Source organism: Leiobunum rupestre, chromosome 7 (genome assembly GCF_980474605.1).
Source record: "Leiobunum rupestre chromosome 7, qqLeiRupe1.1.hap1, whole genome shotgun sequence".
NCBI lineage: Eukaryota > Metazoa > Arthropoda > Arachnida > Opiliones > Sclerosomatidae > Leiobunum > Leiobunum rupestre.
The window spans coordinates 36319632-36341295 of record NC_143390.1 but is presented as its reverse complement, the minus strand read 5'-3'; the positions used below and the strand labels follow the sequence as shown (position 1 = coordinate 36341295).

Below are 21664 nucleotides of genomic sequence, written 5' to 3'. Positions count from 1 at the left end.
GCCCTTAAGAATGGTCACTATAGCCCTTAAGAATGGTCACTATAGCCCTTAAGAATGGACACTATAAACCTTAAGAATGGTCACTATAAACCTTAAGAATGGTCACTATAAACCTTAAGAATGGTCACTATAGCCCTTAAGAATGGAAACTATAAACCTTAAGAATGGACACTATAAACCTTAAGAATGGTCACTATAAACCTTAAGAATGGTCACTATAGCCCTTAAGAATGGACACTATAAACCTTAAGAATGGTCACTATAGCCCTTAAGAATGGACACTATAGCCCTTAAGAATGGACACTATAAACCTTAAGAAGGGTCACTATAGCCCTTAAGAAGGGTCACTATAGCCCTTAAGAATGGACACTATAAACCTTAAGAAGGGTCACTATAGCCCTTAAGAAGGGTCACTATAGCCCTTAAGAAGGGTCACTATAGCCCTTAAGAAGGGTCACTATAGCCCTTAAGAAGGGTCACTATAAACCTTAAGAAGGGTCACTATAGCCCTTAAGAAGGGTCACTATAGCCCTTAAGAAGGGTCACTATAGCCCTTAAGAAGGGTCACTATAAACCTTAAGAAGGGTCACTATAGCCCTTAAGAAGGGTCACTATAGCCCTTAAGAAGGGTCACTATAAACCTTAAGAAGGGTCACTATAGCCCTTAAGAAGGGTCACTATAGCCCTTAAGAAGGGTCACTATAGCCCTTAAGAAGGGTCACTATAGCCCTTAAGAAGGGTCACTATAGCCCTTAAGAAGGGTCACTATAGCCCTTAAGAAGGGTCACTATAGCCCTTAAGAAGGGTCACTATAGCCCTTAAGAAGGGTCACTATAAACCTTAAGAAGGGTCACTATAGCCCTTAAGAAGGGTCACTATAGCCCTTAAGAAGGGTCACTATAGCCCTTAAGAAGGGTCACTATAGCCCTTAAGAAGGGTCGCTATAGCCCTTAAGAAGGGTCGCTATAGCCCTTAAGAAGGGTCGCTATATCCCTTAAGAAGGGTCGCTATAGCCCTTAAGAAGGGTCGCTATATCCCTTAAGAAGGGTCACTATAGCCCTTAAGAAGGGTCACTATAGCCCTTAAGAAGGGTCACTATAGCCCTTAAGAAGGGTCACTATAGCCCTTAAGAAGGGTCACTATAGCCCTTAAGAAGGGTCACTATAAACCTTAAGAAGGGTCACTATAGCCCTTAAGAATTGTCACTATAGCCCTTAAGAAGGGTCACTATAAACCTTAAGAATTGTCACTATAGCCCTTAAGAAGGGTCACTATAAACCTTAAGAATTGTCACTATAGCCCTTAAGAAGGGTCACTATAGCCCTTAAGAAGGGTCGCTATAGCCCTTAAGAAGGGTCACTATAGCCCTTAAGAAGGGTCGCTATAGCCCTTAAGAAGGGTCGCTATAGCCCTTAAGAAGGGTCGCTATAGCCCTTAAGAAGGGTCGCTATAGCCCTTAAGAAGGGTCGCTATAGCCCTTAAGAAGGGTCGCTATAGCCCTTAAGAAGGGTCGCTATAGCCCTTAAGAAGGGTCGCTATAGCCCTTAAGAAGGGTCGCTATATCCCTTAAGAAGGGTCACTATAGCCCTTAAGAAGGGTCGCTATATCCCTTAAGAAGGGTCACTATAGCCCTTAAGAAGGGTCACTATAAACCTTAAGAAGGGTCACTATAGCCCTTAAGAAGGGTCACTATAGCCCTTAAGAAGGGTCACTATAAACCTTAAGAAGGGTCACTATAGCCCTTAAGAAGGGTCACTATAGCCCTTAAGAAGGGTCACTATAAACCTTAAGAAGGGTCACTATAGCCCTTAAGAAGGGTCACTATAGCCCTTTGGAAGGGTCACTATAGCCCTTAAGAAGGGTCACTATAGCCCTTTGGAAGGGTCACTATAGCCCTTTGGAAGGGTCACTATAGCCCTTTGGAAGGGTTACTATAGCCCTTTGGAAGGGTTACTATAGCCTTTAAAAAGGGTCACTATAGCCCTTTGGAAGGGTCACTATAGCCTTTAAAAAGGGTCACTATAGCCTTTAAAAAGGGTCACTATAGCCTTTAAAAAGGGTCACTATAGCCTTTAAAAAGGGTCACTATAGCCTTTAAAAAGGGTCACTATAGCCTTTAAAAAGGGTCACTATAGCCCTTAAGAAGGGTCACTATAGCCCTTAAGAAGGGTCACTATAGCCCTTAAGAAGGGTCACTATAGCCCTTAAGAAGGGTCACTATAGCCCTTTGGAAGGGTCACTATAGCCCTTTGGAAGGGTTACTATAGCCCTTTGGAAGGGTTACTATAGCCTTTAAAAAGGGTCACTATAGCCCTTTGGAAAGGTCACTATAGCCTTTAAAAAGGGTCACTATAGCCCTTTGGAAGGGTCACTATAGCCCTTTAAAAAGGGTCACTATAGCCTTTAAAAAGGGTCACTATAGCCTTTAAAAAGGGTCACTATAGCCCTTTGGAAGGGTCACTATAGCCTTTAAAAAGGGTCACTATAGCCTTTAAAAAGGGTCACTATAGCCCTTAAGAATATTTGGGGTCCCTATAGTTCTTAAGAATATTTCGCTTCACTATACCTTTAAAAATATTTGTGGTCACTATATCTTTAAGAATGTTTAAGTCTACTCTACCTTTAAAAATAATAATAATTCTACTCGCTATTGGGATCACTATACCTTTATTTATTTAAAACGTACCCTTCCATTCTAGAAATAAAAGCTTTTCTGGTCGGACTATTTCAGTTATCAATCTCCAAAGAATAGCCGTCTCATTTAGGAAAAATGCGTTGAATTTTTAAGTAAATTTTTGAGTCGATAGCTATGAGCTCACAAAGGTAAAATCAACGTGTTAGTTTACATTGAAAAATCAACGTTTTTTGTCTAATAATTATTCTTTGGTTACATATTGTTTTAAGCAGAATTAATGCAGAACTAATGACAATGATCTATATTGGTAAGGTAATTTGATTTTTGATTACGAAAATGTTTCTATTAAATTAATAATTTGGTCAAGGTCCTTTATTGCTCGTAGATCATTATTGTGTCAGACAATATATAGGGTGTATTCTCGTGACGTCATCGTCGCTGTAGTGGAAGGCTAGTGTCATCCACCTTTCCCCCATAACTATATACCTTAAAGCAATGGCCGCCATCTTCTCGTGAATACCACATATAGGGTGTCACGGTCAAGTGTTTCAAAAGTGCAAAGGCGTGTTCTATGGGTCCCAATGAGAAAAAAAATGTCTTAAAGTGCTTCGTTTCAGCAATATCTTGTATCAATTGTCAAACTTATCTTACTTCTAAAAGCGCACTTTTGACACTTGTTATAAATTTTATCATTTCTCTGATAAAAAACAACTGATCATTTCATGAAGATAAATTGATTCAGGGAATAATAACAAGTTTTTGGGGTTGATTTTTGAAAGCTCATGAATGTCTCTGAAATGAAGCATTTTAGAAACCATGTTCACAGACATTTTTAACTCATTTAACCCATAGAACACACCCTTGAATTTTTAACATACTTATCCATAACACACTGTATATAAACTAACTCTGATCTAATATTATTTCGGAGGAATCACTTCATCTAGCGGATTATATACTTCCGGCGGAAGCTGAAAAATCCCTGCCTTTACCAGTATTAACGGTGATTTTCAAGTCAAAGCATTCTTGCTCGTCTAGTAATTGAAAATTACGCATTTTAAATGTTATTCTCTCAAAGCCTTTAATGTTAAATTTACTCGGATATTATTTAGATGCGTGAATAAAATTAAGTATTAGGCCTATATGCATTATACGAAAGCCAGTTGAACTCATTAGAAGGGACAGATACTAAAATAGTTATGGAATTACTTGGATTTTAATAAACCAAATCTGCGTGAACAATGGTTGCACCCTGATATTCATGGATAAGGTACAGGCTGATCTGATAACGTAAAAACAATAGAGGGGGTCAAAAAACTATTATAGTCAAAGCCTCGAAATTTGAACAAAATATTTCCGAATTCCGAAACTCCGCGTGCCTACGCAATCATGGTACATAATATTTGTTATATTAAAATTATATGTGGTTAGTATTAACCATGGGCCAAGAATCTAAAGGGAAGAATCTGTTTAGGCTTTAAAAAGCACACGTGAATACTGGGAATAGGAAAATCACGGCTAATTTTTGTTCAATTTGGACAAAATGGCGCCTTTGTTGTCGGTTAAATGATTAGGCTTAGTAAGTTTTCGACCTTTTATTTTTGAAATTGGGCCTTTAAAAGTTTAAGTAATGGTAATTAACCATTGTGTTAAGTAAAAATAACCAGTAAGCCGCGTATGACTGAGGTTTTTTAATCAAATTCATTGGAATCCATTTCATTTCTAACCTTAAAAAATTTATGAGCTAAGCCTAACCTAACTTTCTCGCACGTACTGTCTCCTAAGCCCCAATTCGCAGTGATAGTTGAACAGAATTCTTGAGGCGCTTCAAAGCGGCTGATACATCCGGTGATATATCTAAAACCGCTCATCTCCTGAATATAAAACTACTCAAGGATGTTGCTCATGATATTTGGAGGCAGTGTTTGTAATTTAGTCAAAATCTTTTAGGTCGGTTTCGATATATCACCGGATGTGTGATTGTTCCCATTTTCCCATTGAAAATATAAGGAAAATGCGAAAATTACTTGGACCTGTATCTCTTGAAAACACATTTTGTCAAATCCAAAACTTTGCATTAATTCTTACATTGATATATTAAGCACCTGCACAAAATTTAACCAAAATCGTTAGGAGGGGATTTTCCCATGTTAATCCGCCCATGTCCTTTGGTGTCACAAATAACGCGTTAAATTGAACGTTTATTATTAGGTGAAAAAAGTGAAAGCACTGACCCAGAAGTATTCCTTTTTGAAGCCGGGCACCCTCCGGTGCATTTTTCCGACTTGCTTGAGGTAGTCGATGAAGTAGTCGACATTGTCCAGCGAACTGATGCTCTCGTCCAGCGTGTTCATGACGACGTTGGCGTGTTCGGCCAACTCCATGCTCTCCCGCTGCGCTTCCTGCGACTTCAACTCCTGGAACTTCTCGAACAGTTCCAACAACTCTTCATTCTCCTTGAATAACCTAAGGACGGGTTGACAGGGCGTCAGTACGTGTCAGGTATCAGTCGCTTTTCTTCGTTACGGCGCTACTCGTTCGAAGTTCTATCTAAAGATCGATCGTTAATTAGAGCGCGGGTGATCGGTATTCGTAATTAACGCTCGGAGAACCGTTTCCCGGTCGAGTCTCGGGAGTCGTTGCTATCTGCCTTCTTTCCGAGAGTTTGACGAGCGATTAGGCCTATATTGGGGGAGATATAGTCGTCGAGAGGCGAATGGCGTAGTCCTATCAATTTAAGGGTAATTATTGTGGTTCACGGACTCTCTTTGCGTTTCCTATTGATTTGGCCGGCAGCCAAAACGCCTCTTCATCTGGCCGTCGCTGGATGTTGTAAACACCGGAGTGCGCCTTCAAATTGATTACTCTTCGGAGTACAGCCCGTTCGCGCTTTACGGACGTTAGATTTAGGTTTAGTACGAGCCTATCGTACAGAGCCGATCTCTACTTCCTATAATAGTCATTGGGATTCGAGAAAGGGCACGAATAGTAAATAGTAAATACCTGACGAACATATCGACACCCGTGGGCTCCATGGCCCGAGCGATACCCTTCCACGATTTGGTGATGCTGAACTTCTGTCGGGCGTTGAGGGGAAGTCTGGGGTCGGTGGCGGCGGGGGCCGGGGGCTCGGTCAAGGCGGCGCTGTTGGAGGCGGCCCCGTTCTTCTTATTCTTCGAATGTCCTTTGCCCATCCTCTCGTTTCGTCCGTTAGTTCTTCTGCAATTCGAAGTCGGAATTAAAAACGCGCCGTTCAATATTGGCCGATCGCCGATAATGATTTGTCGGGTGCACTTCCGTCTCGAAGCGCCACCGACGAGTGGTCGCGAACCACCCGAGACATTCTCTATCTCTCTGTCTCTCAATCCGCGTGCGCGACTCGGAGTGGCGAGCCTGGTGGAAGGGAAGTCTTGTCTTACGCGCTTCGAGGAGGCTCTCGTTGTGATAGTTCAGCCAGTGTACGCTGGAGAAACGCCAAGCAGCGGATATTACCGTTTATAGAAATTTTTAATTTCCCGCGTATCTACCGCTTCTTCTGGCCTAGACAATCTGCCGGCAGATTGTACGCGTATATATTAGACAGAGGAAATTTCACCCTTCTTAGTTTCTCGCTAAACCCTCGATTTATGTTTGTATAATAATGTTATAAAGTGAGACGAAATTAAGATGGAAAAATGTCGTAATTTCCGCGACATTTATTGTAAAATATTACGGGTTTTTCATTAAAATGATTAATTAGAATAACGTAAGATTGTAAAATATTACGGGTTTTTCATTAAAATGATTAATTAGAATAACGTAAGATTGTAAAATATTACGGGTTTTTCATTAAAATGATTAATTAAAATAACGTAAGATTGTAAAATATTACGGGTTTTTCATTAAAATGATTAATTAGAATAACGTAAGATTGTAAAATATTACGGGTTTTTCATTAAAATGATTAATTAGAATAACGTAAGATTGTAAAATATTACGGGTTTTTTTGACGCAACAAATTCATAATCAGAAATTCTTAGTAATAATTAACTGTACTTTCTGGAAAATACTATTATAAAATGTTTAACTTGATGCATTTTAAAATAATCTGAATCTGGCAACACTGCTGTCTTTTTTGGCCGGTTAAGTAATTTTCGGTGGGCAACCTCAGTGGCGTCACTAGGCTGTTTTAGGCGGCGCTTGAGCCACCTGTAACATTTCTGAAGCGCCACCTAAAAGTTCCGTAAAGCGCCTCCCTAAATTCAGAATTTTTTCAATTCACTTGGCGAAAATTTTCTTTGAAATGCTTCCTTAAAAATGCTCATCAAAAACTTCATTTTTCCTAGTCAGCCTCGATGTTTCAACTTTCCAAACCCTTTTGGGAGAGCCCCCCTCCCCCATATCACTTAATGGGACGCCCCTGACCAGTGCTTATCGCTTAAGCGCCGCCAGTTTTGAAATCCTGGTGACGCCACTGGGCAACCTTGATCATACCGTGTGCGCCACCGAAATTGTTTCTTACGCTCATCGATGGCTTTTTCAACCGTTATTTCGAAATATCAACTAAAGACGGTAGCTTTCATCGTCAATTTAGCTTAATTTTCTTGAAAACCGAATTAAATAGAGAAATTTACAATTTTTAACGGGCAAAGACGACTTTAAAGGGGTAAAATTCATCCGAGGTAACGAGGTGATGGCGTTATTTTTTAGTAGATGGCGCTCTGATAGCAACTAGACGTCATAAATTTGATTTTCAACGATTTGTTGAAAGTTTTCAGTTTTTAGTGGGGAACGGTTTTGTCGAGATTTAAAATACAAAATTCTCTTCCCTGATTGGATAGGTAAAATTGTATTATAGTGCCATCTATGGCGGAGAGTGTTAACTACTGTTAAAATTAATTGTTTATTTAAATTACAAAAATTATATATTTTTTATAAGAATTTAAAGTACTATAATTTAGTAATTAATTAATAACTTTTTAAAAAAGTTTATTTTTCATAAACTTTATAGTGTCGCCATCTACCTCAAGCATTAATAAATGGGAAGGTACCTCGGGTGGATTTCGCCCCCTTTTTGCATATTTCCCTGTAGGCAATATGTGAATGCGTCTATTGGGGTTCAAAATTTAGCTTAAGACCGTTTTCTGAGCTTAATCTAGCTATAACCCCTTCAAATTTAGTACGATATCCAAATATTTTACACGCACTAATTATATAGTCGAAGTACCGTTTGCCACTGCGAAACTTAACTCAGTATTCTGCAATTCGACAGAAAAATTTAACAAATTAAATATATCGCCCAGTAATGGACTCTCATTTTTTTAAAAAGAGGCTAAAGCGAGGGGTCGGACACTTGCCATTATTTTGTACGGGATTTCGTGATTTCGTAGAGATTTTGGCGATTTTATCATTACTTTTTGAAGTGATTTTGGGATTTCCATGTTAATTTACCATAGAGATAGTTGAAAGATTTGCGATTTTAGACAAAGTGTACGGGATTTTGGTAAATGTCCGACCCCTCGGGCTAAAGCCTATGTTTTGAAATAATACGAATGTAAATTATAGTTAATAGTTTTTAAATTCCTCGGTGCTTTATCTAAATTTTCAATTAATGCTTGTATAAGCCAATTTATTCTTTTCTTTATTTTGTTCTTTTTATTTTTTGTTATTTTTCCTATAACTAATTTACATCAAAAACTCGGCCTAAAAGTTGGCCTTCTAATCCTGTACCAGACATCTTGAAGATTCCAATAAATTATTATTATTATTAAAATTATTGTTTGTAATACAATAGGTTGTTAATTAATATTTTCGTTGTTTTTGTTAATTTTTGTCGCGGAATCTGTTTCTGACAGTTTGTTCGGCTGAAGATGGCTTCACTCCGACTATCTCTCTGTGAAGCGGAGTCTAGACTGTTTGAGAGACGTCTGGAGCCGGCCCAGCTCATCGAACACTTTGGGGCCAAGTTCATCCCGTAAATCACTCGCCTTTGAGGCCATTGTTCTAACTGTTGCTGGTCGGGACGCTAATTATTCTTCAAGGACCCCGGCTCGTTGACCAATTTAGGCGCGAGACAATATTTAACGTCCTAAGCTTAAGCAGGCGGGTGAGCGCACCTTTAAACAATTCCTGTCAAGCCCAACCATCCTGTACTCCTGTTTTACTTGTCTTTTCATTGTCCGAGATCATTTCCGTGTACTTACGTTAAGTCTAAGCGAGGGTCTGACATTCAAGTACAATTTCCAGAAAATATGTTTAAGAACTCTTGAATGCAACTTGAAAATAATTAAATCCAATCATAGCCCAAATCTCCACGTCTAGGCTAATAATCTAAAAAACGCTATATAAATATTCCTAAAAGAAATGCTTCAAATTGAAAAATACTGTCGACAAATTATTTTTAAGTTAACACCAAAATGTTTTATTTCCACTTTAAAAAATGGTTATTATTTCTGTTGTTGTATATTTTTGGGTTATATTATAAAGTTTATACTTCAGTTTTCACTATTTTTTAAATTTTACGTAACCCAAAAACGCAATAAATTTTGTATTTTAAAAATGAAAACATGGATAATTTTAACGGGGGGTTTTGGTAACTAAACAGTAAAATGTACAAATATTTACCAAAAGAAATGTTTTTGTGAAATAATGCTTTTAATTGGCGTCACTTATTTTTTTTGTAATATTGTTGGTGGTTCAAGAATCTCTAAATACCTTTATCCAGTAATATATCATTACTGGTTTTATCCTCAAGCAACCCCCTTCAAAATGATATGACTGATAACGTTTTATCCGCTTCTGATGCAAGATAAGATCTCTAAAGGTGGCTGATTTTGACCTGTTCCCTACGCTACCAGCTTACGATATACATTTTTCAACACACTACTATAGAGCACGTCATACAACGTCACCCATGTTTTTTCCTATAGAATAAAAATTTGCGGCGAATATGGCAACTAAAAGTATCATGATTTATAACGATTATTGAATTATTAACGTTATACAGGGTGTTTCTAAGGTGAAGAAATTTTTTAAGGAGTTGTAGGGGGTGAGTTGAGAAGTATGCCTGTTTTTTCCCCCTTTTCCTACGATGAGTTAAAAGAGCGCCAGAGCTTCAAAGTGTGGCCTACAAGCCCCTGGAAGTAGGCTGCAACAAGCAGGGTATTAAATACTGTTTAAGTTTACTTTTTTACGCTGGTTACCTCGATTGGTTTACAAAGTCCTTTTTTACCTATCACATGAACCCAAACCTTAATGTTCGCGTTTCCCTGCTGCTTGTTGCAGCCTACCTCCAGGGGCTAGTAGGCCACACTTTGAAGCTCTCTGGCGTTCTTTTAACTCATCGTAGGAAAATGGGGAAAAAACAGGCATACTGCTCAACTCTTACAACTTCTTAACATTTTTACATTACCTTTTGAAACACCCTGTATACTAGAATCTCCTAAACATTTCAAATAAACGTACGAGACGAAATGTAACCTGACAGTACGGTAAAAGGCAAGACGCCACCTTCCTTTCATCTTAGCGACACCTTACAGAATCAATACTGATATATCATAAATTTAAAAAGAGTAAAAAACAAGACGAATATCTCACCGTCAATATTGTCGGTCTGGCGAGTGAAAAATATTTTAATTCAGGACATGTAGATGGCGCCTTCGGTCTTGCGGCTTCGCCTGGGCCGGCCGCCTCATCGCTTGGGCCCACCGATCCCTTTCTGGCACTTCTCCCGCCGATCTTTTGTCCGACTTCCGGGATGTCGTTCTTGCTTCGATTTCTGGAGCGAGGATTCTGAGATACACAGAGAGAAAAATTTGATAGCGTTAAGTTGAAGCCTGGCACTCTCGATCCCCCCAGCGCGGTTTTTAAAAGTGATTAATCGAGCAGCCGACGAATTTAATATGAAAATGCCAAAAGCGGTTTACGCCACCAGAGGGCGGTGGCACCGTCTCTCGTCCTTAATAATAATTGCTCTTAGCAGCTTTACCGAGCAAAATAAAGGCGTAGATTGGGAAGCCCCCCGTCTAGGCGTTTGTTGACGATCCCTCGCGCGAAACACGCCGACTTTACCCGTCCTCCCTACTTTGGCCGAACTGTTAAGCCATTAACCTAAGGATCAATTTTTAGCAGACTGATTTTTATTCCGGTGAGCCGAAAAAGTTCGACGCCTGGGTTTATATAGAGTGTTTAGCTAAGCGTTTTTCATTTCGGCTTAGAAGAATTTTTCGGTGCATTGTTTAATATTGATTTTTAAATTATCCTTCTGGGAGGATTGATAAAAAATGCCCCAAAGGAAGGTCGATTGAAGAAAAGGCTTTCTTGGCGATTTCCATTTTTTAAGGATCAGGTCCGGGGGGTTTACGAGACTTCCATCATTTTTAACATCTGAGGTTTTTCGTCCCCCCCCCCCTCTTCCGCAAACTAATCTCAAAAAAAGAAAAGTTTAGCGTCAATTTTAATTGATTTTAAAATTGTGGGGAATAAATTTAACGTTTGTCAATAATTTTACCGTTTTGTCAATTTATAATACGTTTAAAGTTGTGTTCTTTTTCGGTTAAAAATGTATAGTGGTTTTCTACCCATTTTCTGGGGCTTAGTGACCTAGCGACTGCTAATAAATAAATAAATATTTATCGAAGACATCCCTTTAAAAGCAGGGGTTAAACAGAGTATCTCAGTTACAGATGGATAATTAATTATGGAAAAAATAATTACGTGTATAAAAAGGTTTTTAAATTCAAAAAGAACGAAGCATTTTATAACACTCTTTTTGGAGTTGTCCAATCTGAAAGAGGTCCAATGAAATAGAATTTCCTTTACAAAGGTCAGGTTAGACCAGTTTATAAATGTCAAAGGTTGTTGCATCACCTTCCGCGAATCCCGAGAGGGCATCTGAGCCGACAATCGAGGCAAATATCACGGGTGAAGATATACCTAGCAGGCGTAAACCGCAATATTAGGAAATTACGTATGTGTACACTTGGAATGTCTAAGCGAGATCTCTGTGTGGCCTTGATGATTGTGATAGAAACGGGCAGGGCTCTAACAACGCCTATCACGTAATGGGCGGGGCTTACACAATGACAATCGCGTAATGGGCGGGGCTTACACAACGCCTATCGCGTAAGGGGCGGGGCTTAAACAAAGCCTATCGCGTAAGGGGCGGGGCTTAAACAAAGCCTATCACGTAATGGGCGGGGCTTAAACAAAGCCTATCGCGTAATGGGCGGTGCTATTTTAAAAAAACCTATACCCCGCCCATTTCTATGAGAATCACCAGGGCCACTTTGCTCTCTCTTAGACATTCCAAGTGTATGCGTATATAATTTCCTGGTAATACTCCAACGTAATATTATCAAATGATTGGTTAATTTAATCGTGTCATAATTTCGTAACGCAAAACGGAAGTAAACACGAATTCGAATAAATCGTATATTAGATTTCGCGACAACAGCGCCTCCCTTTGTGCTTGTGACATACTACCCTGGCAAGTTTCAGAAGCGTTCACCCCTTTAGATCCAAAATATCTTCACTTCTTTATGGGAAAGCATCGAGGATTTCTGGAAACGGTTTCTAGATAAAGACATCCTTTGGTGACGACTTCCCCCCATGGGTTACATTTTTATCGCCCGAAAATTTTCTTTAAATATGATCTCTAAAAATATCTTGCCGGAGTGCAGAGATAGTTTTAAAATATACATTAAGAGAAAAAAAATGAAAAAAATTGAATGTATATAAAAAAACGTTGCGCTTTCTCCATTAAGACGCGTCTTCGAGACGACTTAAGCTCCAAAATAATGTTACAGGAACCAATTCGCGGACGAAAAAACGCTTTTAAAGTTTCGGAATTTTTTTGTGGAACTTTCGATGATCATAATATTTGTTATTTTCTTTAAGGCGTGCGTTATGATTTATTTTATGTATTATATAAATGCCAGGATAAAAATTCTAAACATTCTGCCCAAAATATCGTATTTATCGGATAAAATATATTTCAGATATTTTCAAATTGACTTAAAACAAAAAAAGTTGAAATTGGCTTTAACATTCTTAAATGGTTGTAACAAATTTTACGTTTTTTAAATATTTTATAAATCACTCTCAAAAAATATTTAAAATAAATATTAATGAATGAATTTTCCGAATTGCAAAATATTTTCCGCAAATCAGAAAAATAAAAAATTTAAACATAAATTATTTTTTGAGGGTTTTTAATTTTTTTAAACTTTTTACCGATATAAAACGTCTAATTACAGTAAACATACTACAAAACATTAATAGTGTTACATTGTTAATCAGTTTAAAGCTAGTCTTGATGTTTAGATTTACTTCTAGATTCGAAAAAGTGAGGTGAAAATGCCGTTTTATTTAAAATTGCAAACAATATTAGACTAATCATGGACTTACAACATTAAACTTTTTTGTTTCAGAAATGTAACGTAATATTATGTATTTCTTCTAAAACATATTTTGAAAGATGAATACTTCTGTCTTAAGATATATTTTACATACTTCTGGTATTTGTAAACAGCAGTTCGTCCATTTCTAAAGAAAGTTTAATCTAAAAAAAACGTCGCTTTAAAAACCAAAAAAAAAAAATAATCCGAACCAAGTTTGGGAAAAGTTTCGGTCCAATGGCAAAATGAGAAATAATAAATACTAAATTTCACTATGGATGGAGTTCTCTGTTTGAAAACTGCTTTGGGTGTCCGCAGTATAAACTTCAACCAGAAGCCAAGCTGAGGGGCGGGGGGAAGAACTGACGCTCGTAAATCATATTTATGACTTCTAATGCGATCTTTTGCGCGCCCCCCTTTGCCATCCTTCGTGGAATCCGTCTAATGTTTGAACACGTCCGTGTGTTTTATGGGATGTTATCCAGAACTTACGACCCCTCTTCCATATATATCACTGGGCCACGTTGATATAAATACTATATCAGCGCGCCCAGCCAGTATATATGCTGGAATAGAGATAGTTCAGATTTTTAGATTTAATTGAACGGCTAAAATATCGTTATCTAAGAATAAAAGTATGTTAACTTGAGAAAACAATTTTTGATAAAATTATTATCATGATACCCTGAAGATATTCTCCACCTACACGGACAAAAGGATCAAAATTACAGGAGGAAAGATAGCGAGGCGTGGTTTTTCTTCCTGGAATCATGAAGCAAACAGGTTGATGAGCACATATTATCTTTTATCGTTATGATGAAACAACGGATTCTTTTAATTAAAAATGTATTGTTGTTGAAAATCTACTGCTTTTTTTAATTTATTAATCTATTGCCGATTTCATTTTATAACTGCGTCATAAGTGTCAGGGTCTACAAGTCATTTTTTCACAAATTGTAAAAATTCTAATATGAAACAAATAAAGGTAATAACAATATAATATTGGCGATTTTATTTTAGAAAAATCTACGATATTTTTAATCTGCGGCCAATACGGTTACTAAACAGAACAGGTGTGTCGATTTTGGATGTACCAGCCCAAAAGCAACCAAAAATACAGGGTGGAAGCCTCAGCCGTGGTCCAGCCTCGGTACTTCTCCTAGTACACCAGAGTTTTGCGGGTGGAACACTTCTACAGGCGCTGCTTCGGCCATTTAACCCGTTATTTAATTATCGGTTAACTAATTTTGGTAAGAACAAAGTTACGCACTTGGTTTCCACGATAGCAGACGACGATTTAAAACTGAAAATTAAAATAAAGATCTAGTAACATCCAGCTAGAATTTGTAGAAATTCTAGCTGGATAATTAAATAACGGATTAAGTAGCTGAGGCAGCGCCTGTAGAAATGTTCCACCCGCAGCACTCTGTTGTACTAGGAGAAGTACCGAGGCTGGACCACGGCTGAGGCTTTCACCCTGTGTATAATTTGGTGGTAGCCCGCAAACCAACACTCATGTTTAGCCCCTTGAGGGGAGGGGGTTTAATGGCTTAAATTAGGCATTTTATTTTTCACCAACCAGGATAATCTGTTTTAGTTTTTGTCGGCGTGAGGGATCGGGTGCGCGGTTCCTCTCCACGCGATGACCTCGGGAAATCGTTTTCTTCTTCCGTTGGAAGTAACTCTCAGCCCAAATCAAACGCGATAAAGCGTCGGCGAAGGGGGCGAGTGCCCACGCATCGACGCCCTAAAGGCAGCTGGATTATTACGAAGAGCAGCCAGAAATAGAGCTTCTCTTCTGGAATCTTTTTTCTATTTAATATTCCCCCGGGGTCACATTCTCACGCGGAAACCTCTTACACGCTCTCAGCCTCTTCCGTCCCTTCTACCGCTACGCGACAGCCAAAAATTCACAGAGAAAACTTTGCGGGGGGAAAAGATACCTTTATTGCTATACTTCCATTTTGGCTTTTGCCCTTTCCAAAGTTTGCGTTCCATTTTTCACGGATCGGGGTCAGTCCGATGATTGGGAGAGAGTTACGCTTTCCAGGGAACGTTTATCAGGGACGACTGTGGACAAATAGTTGGGAGAAAGACATCCTTTTCCGAGTAGAGTCTTACTAATTGACTATTTTGCTAGTTATCTAAACCAGCGGCCTCTGCCCCCCCCCCCACAAATATTTTTACTACAAAATATGGTTTTTTGGAAATAGTCCCAATTTTTTTTGCTATGGAACCCTAAATTATCCACCTAATTTTGCCGGAACCCCTGCTCATTTTTTTACTTATTTTAAAAGACTCTTGACACAAACAAAGATGGAACCCCTGTGGAACAATTTTTGGGAACCGCTGATCTAAACGTTAACGGCCGTTAAGTGTTATTCGATTTAGTAGGAATTTTCTGGTTAGAACAATGGATGATACCAAGAAAGTTTCAAAAATATATCCTACGAGAAAAGGATCCATCTAGGCTTTTAAAATGAAACTTGTACCCTCGCAGGGTTGTCCGTTGACCATGAATTTCCCCGCGAAAATTAGATATTTACCTATTGATAAACCATAATTTTCTTATTATTAGAAGATTAATGTATATCGGCAGGAATCCATACCTCTACTTGGAATGCTTATCGCGGCAGATTTTCGTCTCAATTTGGTTGATGGTTTTTTTGACGTCCCTATGTTAAATTAACAAACAACAACGTGAGATGGGAGCGCGCGCAAAGGGGATTTTCTCTATCGTAGGCGGGGCCAAAGCCGTCAGAGTGATCTTACCATACGCGATACGCCAGTATAAGCATTCCAAGTAGAGGTATGGATTCCTGATAACGATCATTGTGCGAAACTATTTTGTCTTCCCAAAATGTTTTTTGAAACTTTTACGGGATACATTTTCCCAAGGCACCACCTTAGGCCTTTTTCGAAGGTGGCCGGGTTATACTGTGTAGGAGGGTGGTGGCAAGGCTTCCTAGCTTTCTACTCTAACAGGAAAAGCCTTTATAACGCAGGAGTAGTTCGGAGGATCGAATCAAGCTCCTCTTGCTGCGAGGCGAAAGTGCTAACCACTCCGCCAAGAACTAATTAACGCTAGGAAGAACTTGGGAACGTAACATTGAGCTACGCTGTTATGCTGTTATACCGATTCCCTGCCCCATTTCAAGCTCCATCTTGCTTTTAAGTCTACACCGCCATCACTTGTGCGAAATACAAAACATTTTTCATAAATAAAAATGCCCGGGAAAGTAGATGAACCAACGTTTCTATTGAACGCGAATTTAGTTCAAAAGTTAATTGATACAGCGATAGTTAACTCGGGTTTAACTGATTTAAATTCGGGAAGCTACGCTATTGTTATAACCAGGAAAGAACATTAATTCTTTCCCAAAATTACTCAGGATCCAAGGCTTAGTGTAACACCAGCAAACAGTAAGGAATCCTTAATCAAATGTATCCTTACTAAGGATACATTTGATTAAAAATAAAGTATTTTGTAACCTTACAATTTTCCCACAAACACTCCACTAACTTTTCAAAATATGATATTGCAATAATTGCACAAATATTTACAGAAGAAGCGCTTTGCCTTGGTTGGAATACGGTATTCTTTAAAGCTGACATTATTATCGTCTTTAAATACTTTTCCTCATTTAAAAACTTTTCTAATTGATTTAAATTTGATTTTGCGATATTTTTTTCCAATAAAAGTAAATTACTGCGAATAATCTCGTAAGATTTGTTACAACTGTTCTTCGAGACAGTTGCCATATTTAAAAACTATAACTTGCTCAATAGAGGGCGGCAGCTGAGTATATTAAATCTTAAAAAAAAATTGGTAGAAGTACATGGAATGAAGAACTGGGCTGGTTCCATGTTCTTCCTAGCGTTAATTAGTTCTTGACTCCGCCACTCCACTGCAAAGGTACGTGACGAGCAACACCGTATGCCATGCTGGTAAGTTAGATGAATCGTAATGATTGTCAGTACCATTTCGTATAACCATCCGAATGTAGTAACTATTAATTTCATCACGTATTACGACATTTTATGACAATTAGCGACAATCGTTCGATGGAAAGGGTCGCTAATATTTCGTCGCGTGACCCGCAAACATTCCAAGTCAAATCTATTTGATTTTTCGTCGTAATTTATTGGAGCATTATATCTTCGAGGCGCGATAATCAGCGAATAAAGTATGAGCGCGTTGCCAAAGGTTGGGATGCCCTCGTTCTCAAGAGCAACGGATATTATCTTCGGCAACATCTGTTTAATGGCAGAATTAATTCGCCACCTCATTTGACAGTTCGCTCCTTAAGAATGAGACACCGACTTCACCCTCCTGCCGTCTCGAATATGAGTTCGGTTTGGTTTCCGACTCGCGTTTATTATGGGTGAGTGGTCGTCCCAGCCTCGCGACGAATTCATCACCTATTTCTCTAAGTCTCCGCGACGGCGAAAGCCCGGTTTGCTGTAGGAGACGGGAGGAACTAGCGCGAGCCGAAGAGAGACGTCTACATGAAGCTCTCTTCGGTCCGCGCTCGCGGTAGACGGACGAACTCGTTGGACGAAGATTTCAACGCCCATTGCTCGCGTAATGCTTTCTTCTACTCTATTACCGGAAACAATTTATTACCCGGCACGGATTCATCCCAGCCCAGTTTCGCCAGCCAAGCAAGAAGGGCGAGACATTGATTTTGTAGTAGGTCGTCTTTGAAAGGGGCTTGAGAAAGTGAGAGCCTCGCTGATTTGCTATTGTTTCACTCCGGGATTTCGTCTGGATTTCCAAAATGCCACATTATTAATAGATGGTTCCTGGCTCGAGAAAAAGGCCGCTTCAACGCGATTTATTTCGTTGGATCAAGTTCAACTCGGGTTCTTGTTGGACTGAATAGAGTGCTTTGTATAGCTGTAAACTTGGCTTACCTAAAGTTCTCGAAACACGCTTCACCCAAAGGGGTTTTGTTTTTGTAAAATAAGCCTATCCAAACTTTTGTCGAGGCAGATTTTATGTCGTTTGCTAAATAGTTGTTCAGCGATTAATCGGATTATATGGAAAAGTTCTCCCGCACTCTCTCAAAAAAGTAGTTCACAAACGAATCTAGATGACTTTCATCTGGTATGACAGGAATGAGTAGGCTAGTTAGTAGAAAATCTTTTGTACATATGATTTTGTAACATTTTTCTGTGAACTCTATTGATTTTTCACAAATATTCAAAAGTTTCCCCTGATTACTCTTGATTTAAAATAATAATAATAATAATCAGCTAGGCTAATACCCAAAGGCACCACCTTAGGCCTAAGTCATCAAGCAACTTTTAAAGCCTTTAATTCAGGTGGCCGGGTTACAATGCGTAACACAACTTTCTCGTGGTTTCTAAGTTTTGCTTTGATTTTTACTGATTTTATAGACATTTCTGTGATTTTCTGTGAATTCTAATGTTTGTTGTACCTGATGACTTGACTACAACAAAATTCATGTAGTATTTTCACGAAAGCTCCAAAATCAAATCCGATATGAATTTTTGGTTAAATCTAGGAAAGAAATCAAGCAATCCAGGAAAAATCTAGGAAACAAATCAAAAAACTAGGAAACAAATAAAAAAATCTAGGTAACAAATCAAAACGTTTTAGGAAAAATAAGAAATCTAGAAAATACAAGAAATTGGAAAAATCCCGGATTTCCTAATTCAGTACATATTTTTAGAAGACAACTTTCCGGAAAGTATTTTTTTAATTTTGAAGTTCACTTGGAAATTTAGAAATTCAATCTAAAAGCAACGCCGATATATATATATATATAGATATATATATTTAAATTTGGTTGAGATTAATGCCCACTCCTTCAAACGATAACTTTTATTTAAGCCTAGTCTGAAGAGGGTATTACTGATTTACTTCGTAATCTTTCAAGTCTAAAAATTTATTTTTTTATTATTTCAATAGCATTTGAATTGTAAGAAAATAAAATATAACTCCGGGAAGAGTGGATATATGTTTAAAATACGGCGGTATTAAATTGAAGAAATACAGTCAAATAATATTATATAATATATTTAAATTATACGACATAATTTAAACTATGTCAAACGCTCTATCCTCGACGGTAATAAAAAATAAAGTTTAAATACCATAAAATACTGAATAGGATAAGCTTAAGCCTATATATTGCCGATTTAAAGGTTTTTCTTTTCGACTATGAAAGTTAGAAAACCTACTTTGCAATAGGAACGTGCTTATTTCGAGGTAGGGGCCATACCCTCCCCTTTTATGTAAGGGCCAGGGCCATTAAGGGGGGAATAAAACTGGTCCTGCTCGGCCAATTGCCGAATCCCCCCAACGCTACTAAATTATGTCATTAAAAACGTCTTTAACGCTTATTGCTATCCCAAGACACGCTCGTTTTTACACCCCACGATAGGGAATCCTCCCGAGGCAGCCATTGCCGCGATATCATTGTCCAAAGCGGTTATGGCGACGCCTATGGGGTATTTCGAAAACGTTCCGCTATAAATTTTGTATTAAAATCGGCCGCAAACACAGTCAGACAGCCATAAAAAAAGCGTTCAATTATTTCGGACATCTTAGTTCGCCAATTATTACCACTAGGTGATGTGATATCCGGACTCCGTTGCCAAGGTTTCAACTTTCAAAAGAAAAAAATATGGCGTTGCAAATTGCAAACGGTTAGAACAAATTTACGATGTAGTTTACAAAATATTAAGCTGCTCTAAAGTTGTTTTAATTAGTAGAATTTAAGAATAAGAAATAAATAATTTGTTGTTTTGTCTCATTGGAAAACGTTAAGCCTAACATTTTGGAAACCTCTTTATTAGGTCCAGATGAGAGGGCTATCTTTCGTGACTCAGAAACAAAGAAACCTGAATGAATACCTATTGCTGGGAGGCGTGCACGGGCCTTTATAATAACGTAGGCAACGGTTTTAGGTATTTTCATCCGTATAAAATATTTTTTAAATTTAAATTGAGCGTACCTAACGATAAAAGGAAACTTGAAGTTAAAAATGTGAATTGTTTTTGAAAAGAAGCGAGGTGCCGAGAAAGAAGAAGAAAAATCGGTAATTTAATAAAAAGATGAAGGATTTTCCCCCCGTTACGTAATTGCGCCTCTGGTGGGCTACGAGCGAACCACCTTTATGTAGAAAAGAAATTAGGGCTAGAGCTCTGAAGTTGAGTTTCCGCCTGAAATCGTTCCTTCCTATCTGTTTTTCACTCTGTTATCCTCACACTCCGACGTCATCCGATACTCCTAGCCTACCCCACCCTTACGCAGACCTCACCTATTCTCCCGCCTTCCAGTATGATCGTCAGGTGAAAGGACGGTCGAGAACAAACCGGGAGATCTTCCCACGTCGGCTCCGCGGGAAATTGATTCAAGCATTGAATCTTCCCCATCAAGATCTCTCTACTCCCTACACTCTCTCCGTCTACTCCCTACACTCTCTCTCGCTCTCGCTCTCGCGCCGTCTTTTTGGAATCTTCCAGAGTCGGCAATCCCGTTGCTATGACGACCCGGCCTCCGGGATGATTTTCCAAGGGCTATTTTTCCACCTACGAAGCCGCGGGCGGAGAGCGTTAGTCAGTTGGCAGTGGAGCGAATAGAAGGGATGGAGGGTAAAGTCTCGCGACTTCCGCGTCAGCTGAGCCGGGTTCCCTTTTCATTCCGGGCGCGCCTATTCACGATTCCATCCCGCGGAATGCGGGTCGCGAAATAATGTCTTCATCGCGCATAAATAGGCAACCACACGCGGATTTTGCCCCCCCCCCCACTACGCACACCTCTATACACTTGTAGATCTCTCGCCACCCGCGCAACGGGGGGGGGGCTGCTTTTTCGAAGGGGGAGGAAGTGGGGTTTTAAACCGCCGTTTGGCGAGCCGTGATATGCCCTCCTCAATACGGCAATTTATTCGATACTGGGGTGGAATCTATTCGACAGGGTACAATCTGTACCTTTCCGAGTCCACGTCACATCGCGGGTTAACTTTAGTCCGGTTTTGCTCTACCTGCTGAAACGGTGATATATATTTTATTTCGTTTTATTTTTTAGTCACTGGGAAATCTGTGTTATTTCACTTTCTAGGCCGCCGGATGAGTAGCTTTTCCGCAACCCTCCATTTCTTTTTCCATCGTTTCACTCTCTTTTGAAAATTCGAAGTGAAGTTTTCTATTTTGTCCGGCGAATTTTTCTCTCTGCCTTCCCCCCCTACCTTCCCCTCTGGGAAAATGGCGGCTCGTGATTTTGTAAGAGAAAGCCCGGGGCTTTTAAAAGTGGCAGCGAATTCAATAAGGCGAAACTTCCCCGTTGCCGCCTTCTGCCGCGAACTGAATACAAATTGTCGCGAACGCCGAAACTATACTCTCTATATATAGACCGAGGTGACATTTGCGTGGGAAACGCCTTTGCAAACGTATGGGTATTTCTACATTTATTTCGAGGTATTTGCAAAGGGGACCCTATCCCATTTTCTGCAAGTTCGATAATATCAGAAGTGTATATTACGTTTCTTACTAGTGTCTACTTTCGGTGTTAAATATGGAAATCGTACTTTCGAACACTCAAGACTTCCCCTCTTTTACTCCGCTTAGGGATGTAAAATATCCAACTTATTTATAAATAGAATTTGAACTTTGTAATAGG

General features: G+C 39.0%; 1 protein-coding gene across 1 annotated transcript in view; it reads right to left on the bottom strand.

The window, feature by feature from the left end:
• Positions 1-21664, bottom strand: part of LOC149936125 (neuroglobin-like) — a 56750-nt gene that overhangs the window by 5476 nt on the left and 29610 nt on the right. Inside the window, exons 2-4 of the mRNA XM_090153967.1 lie at positions 10211-10405; positions 5639-5854; positions 4870-5101 (exon numbers count right to left, since the gene is read on the bottom strand). Coding sequence (XP_090010093.1) covers positions 4870-5101; positions 5639-5829 — 423 coding nt within the window. The 5' untranslated portion in view covers positions 5830-5854; positions 10211-10405. The remainder of the gene's footprint in view (positions 1-4869; positions 5102-5638; positions 5855-10210; positions 10406-21664) is intronic.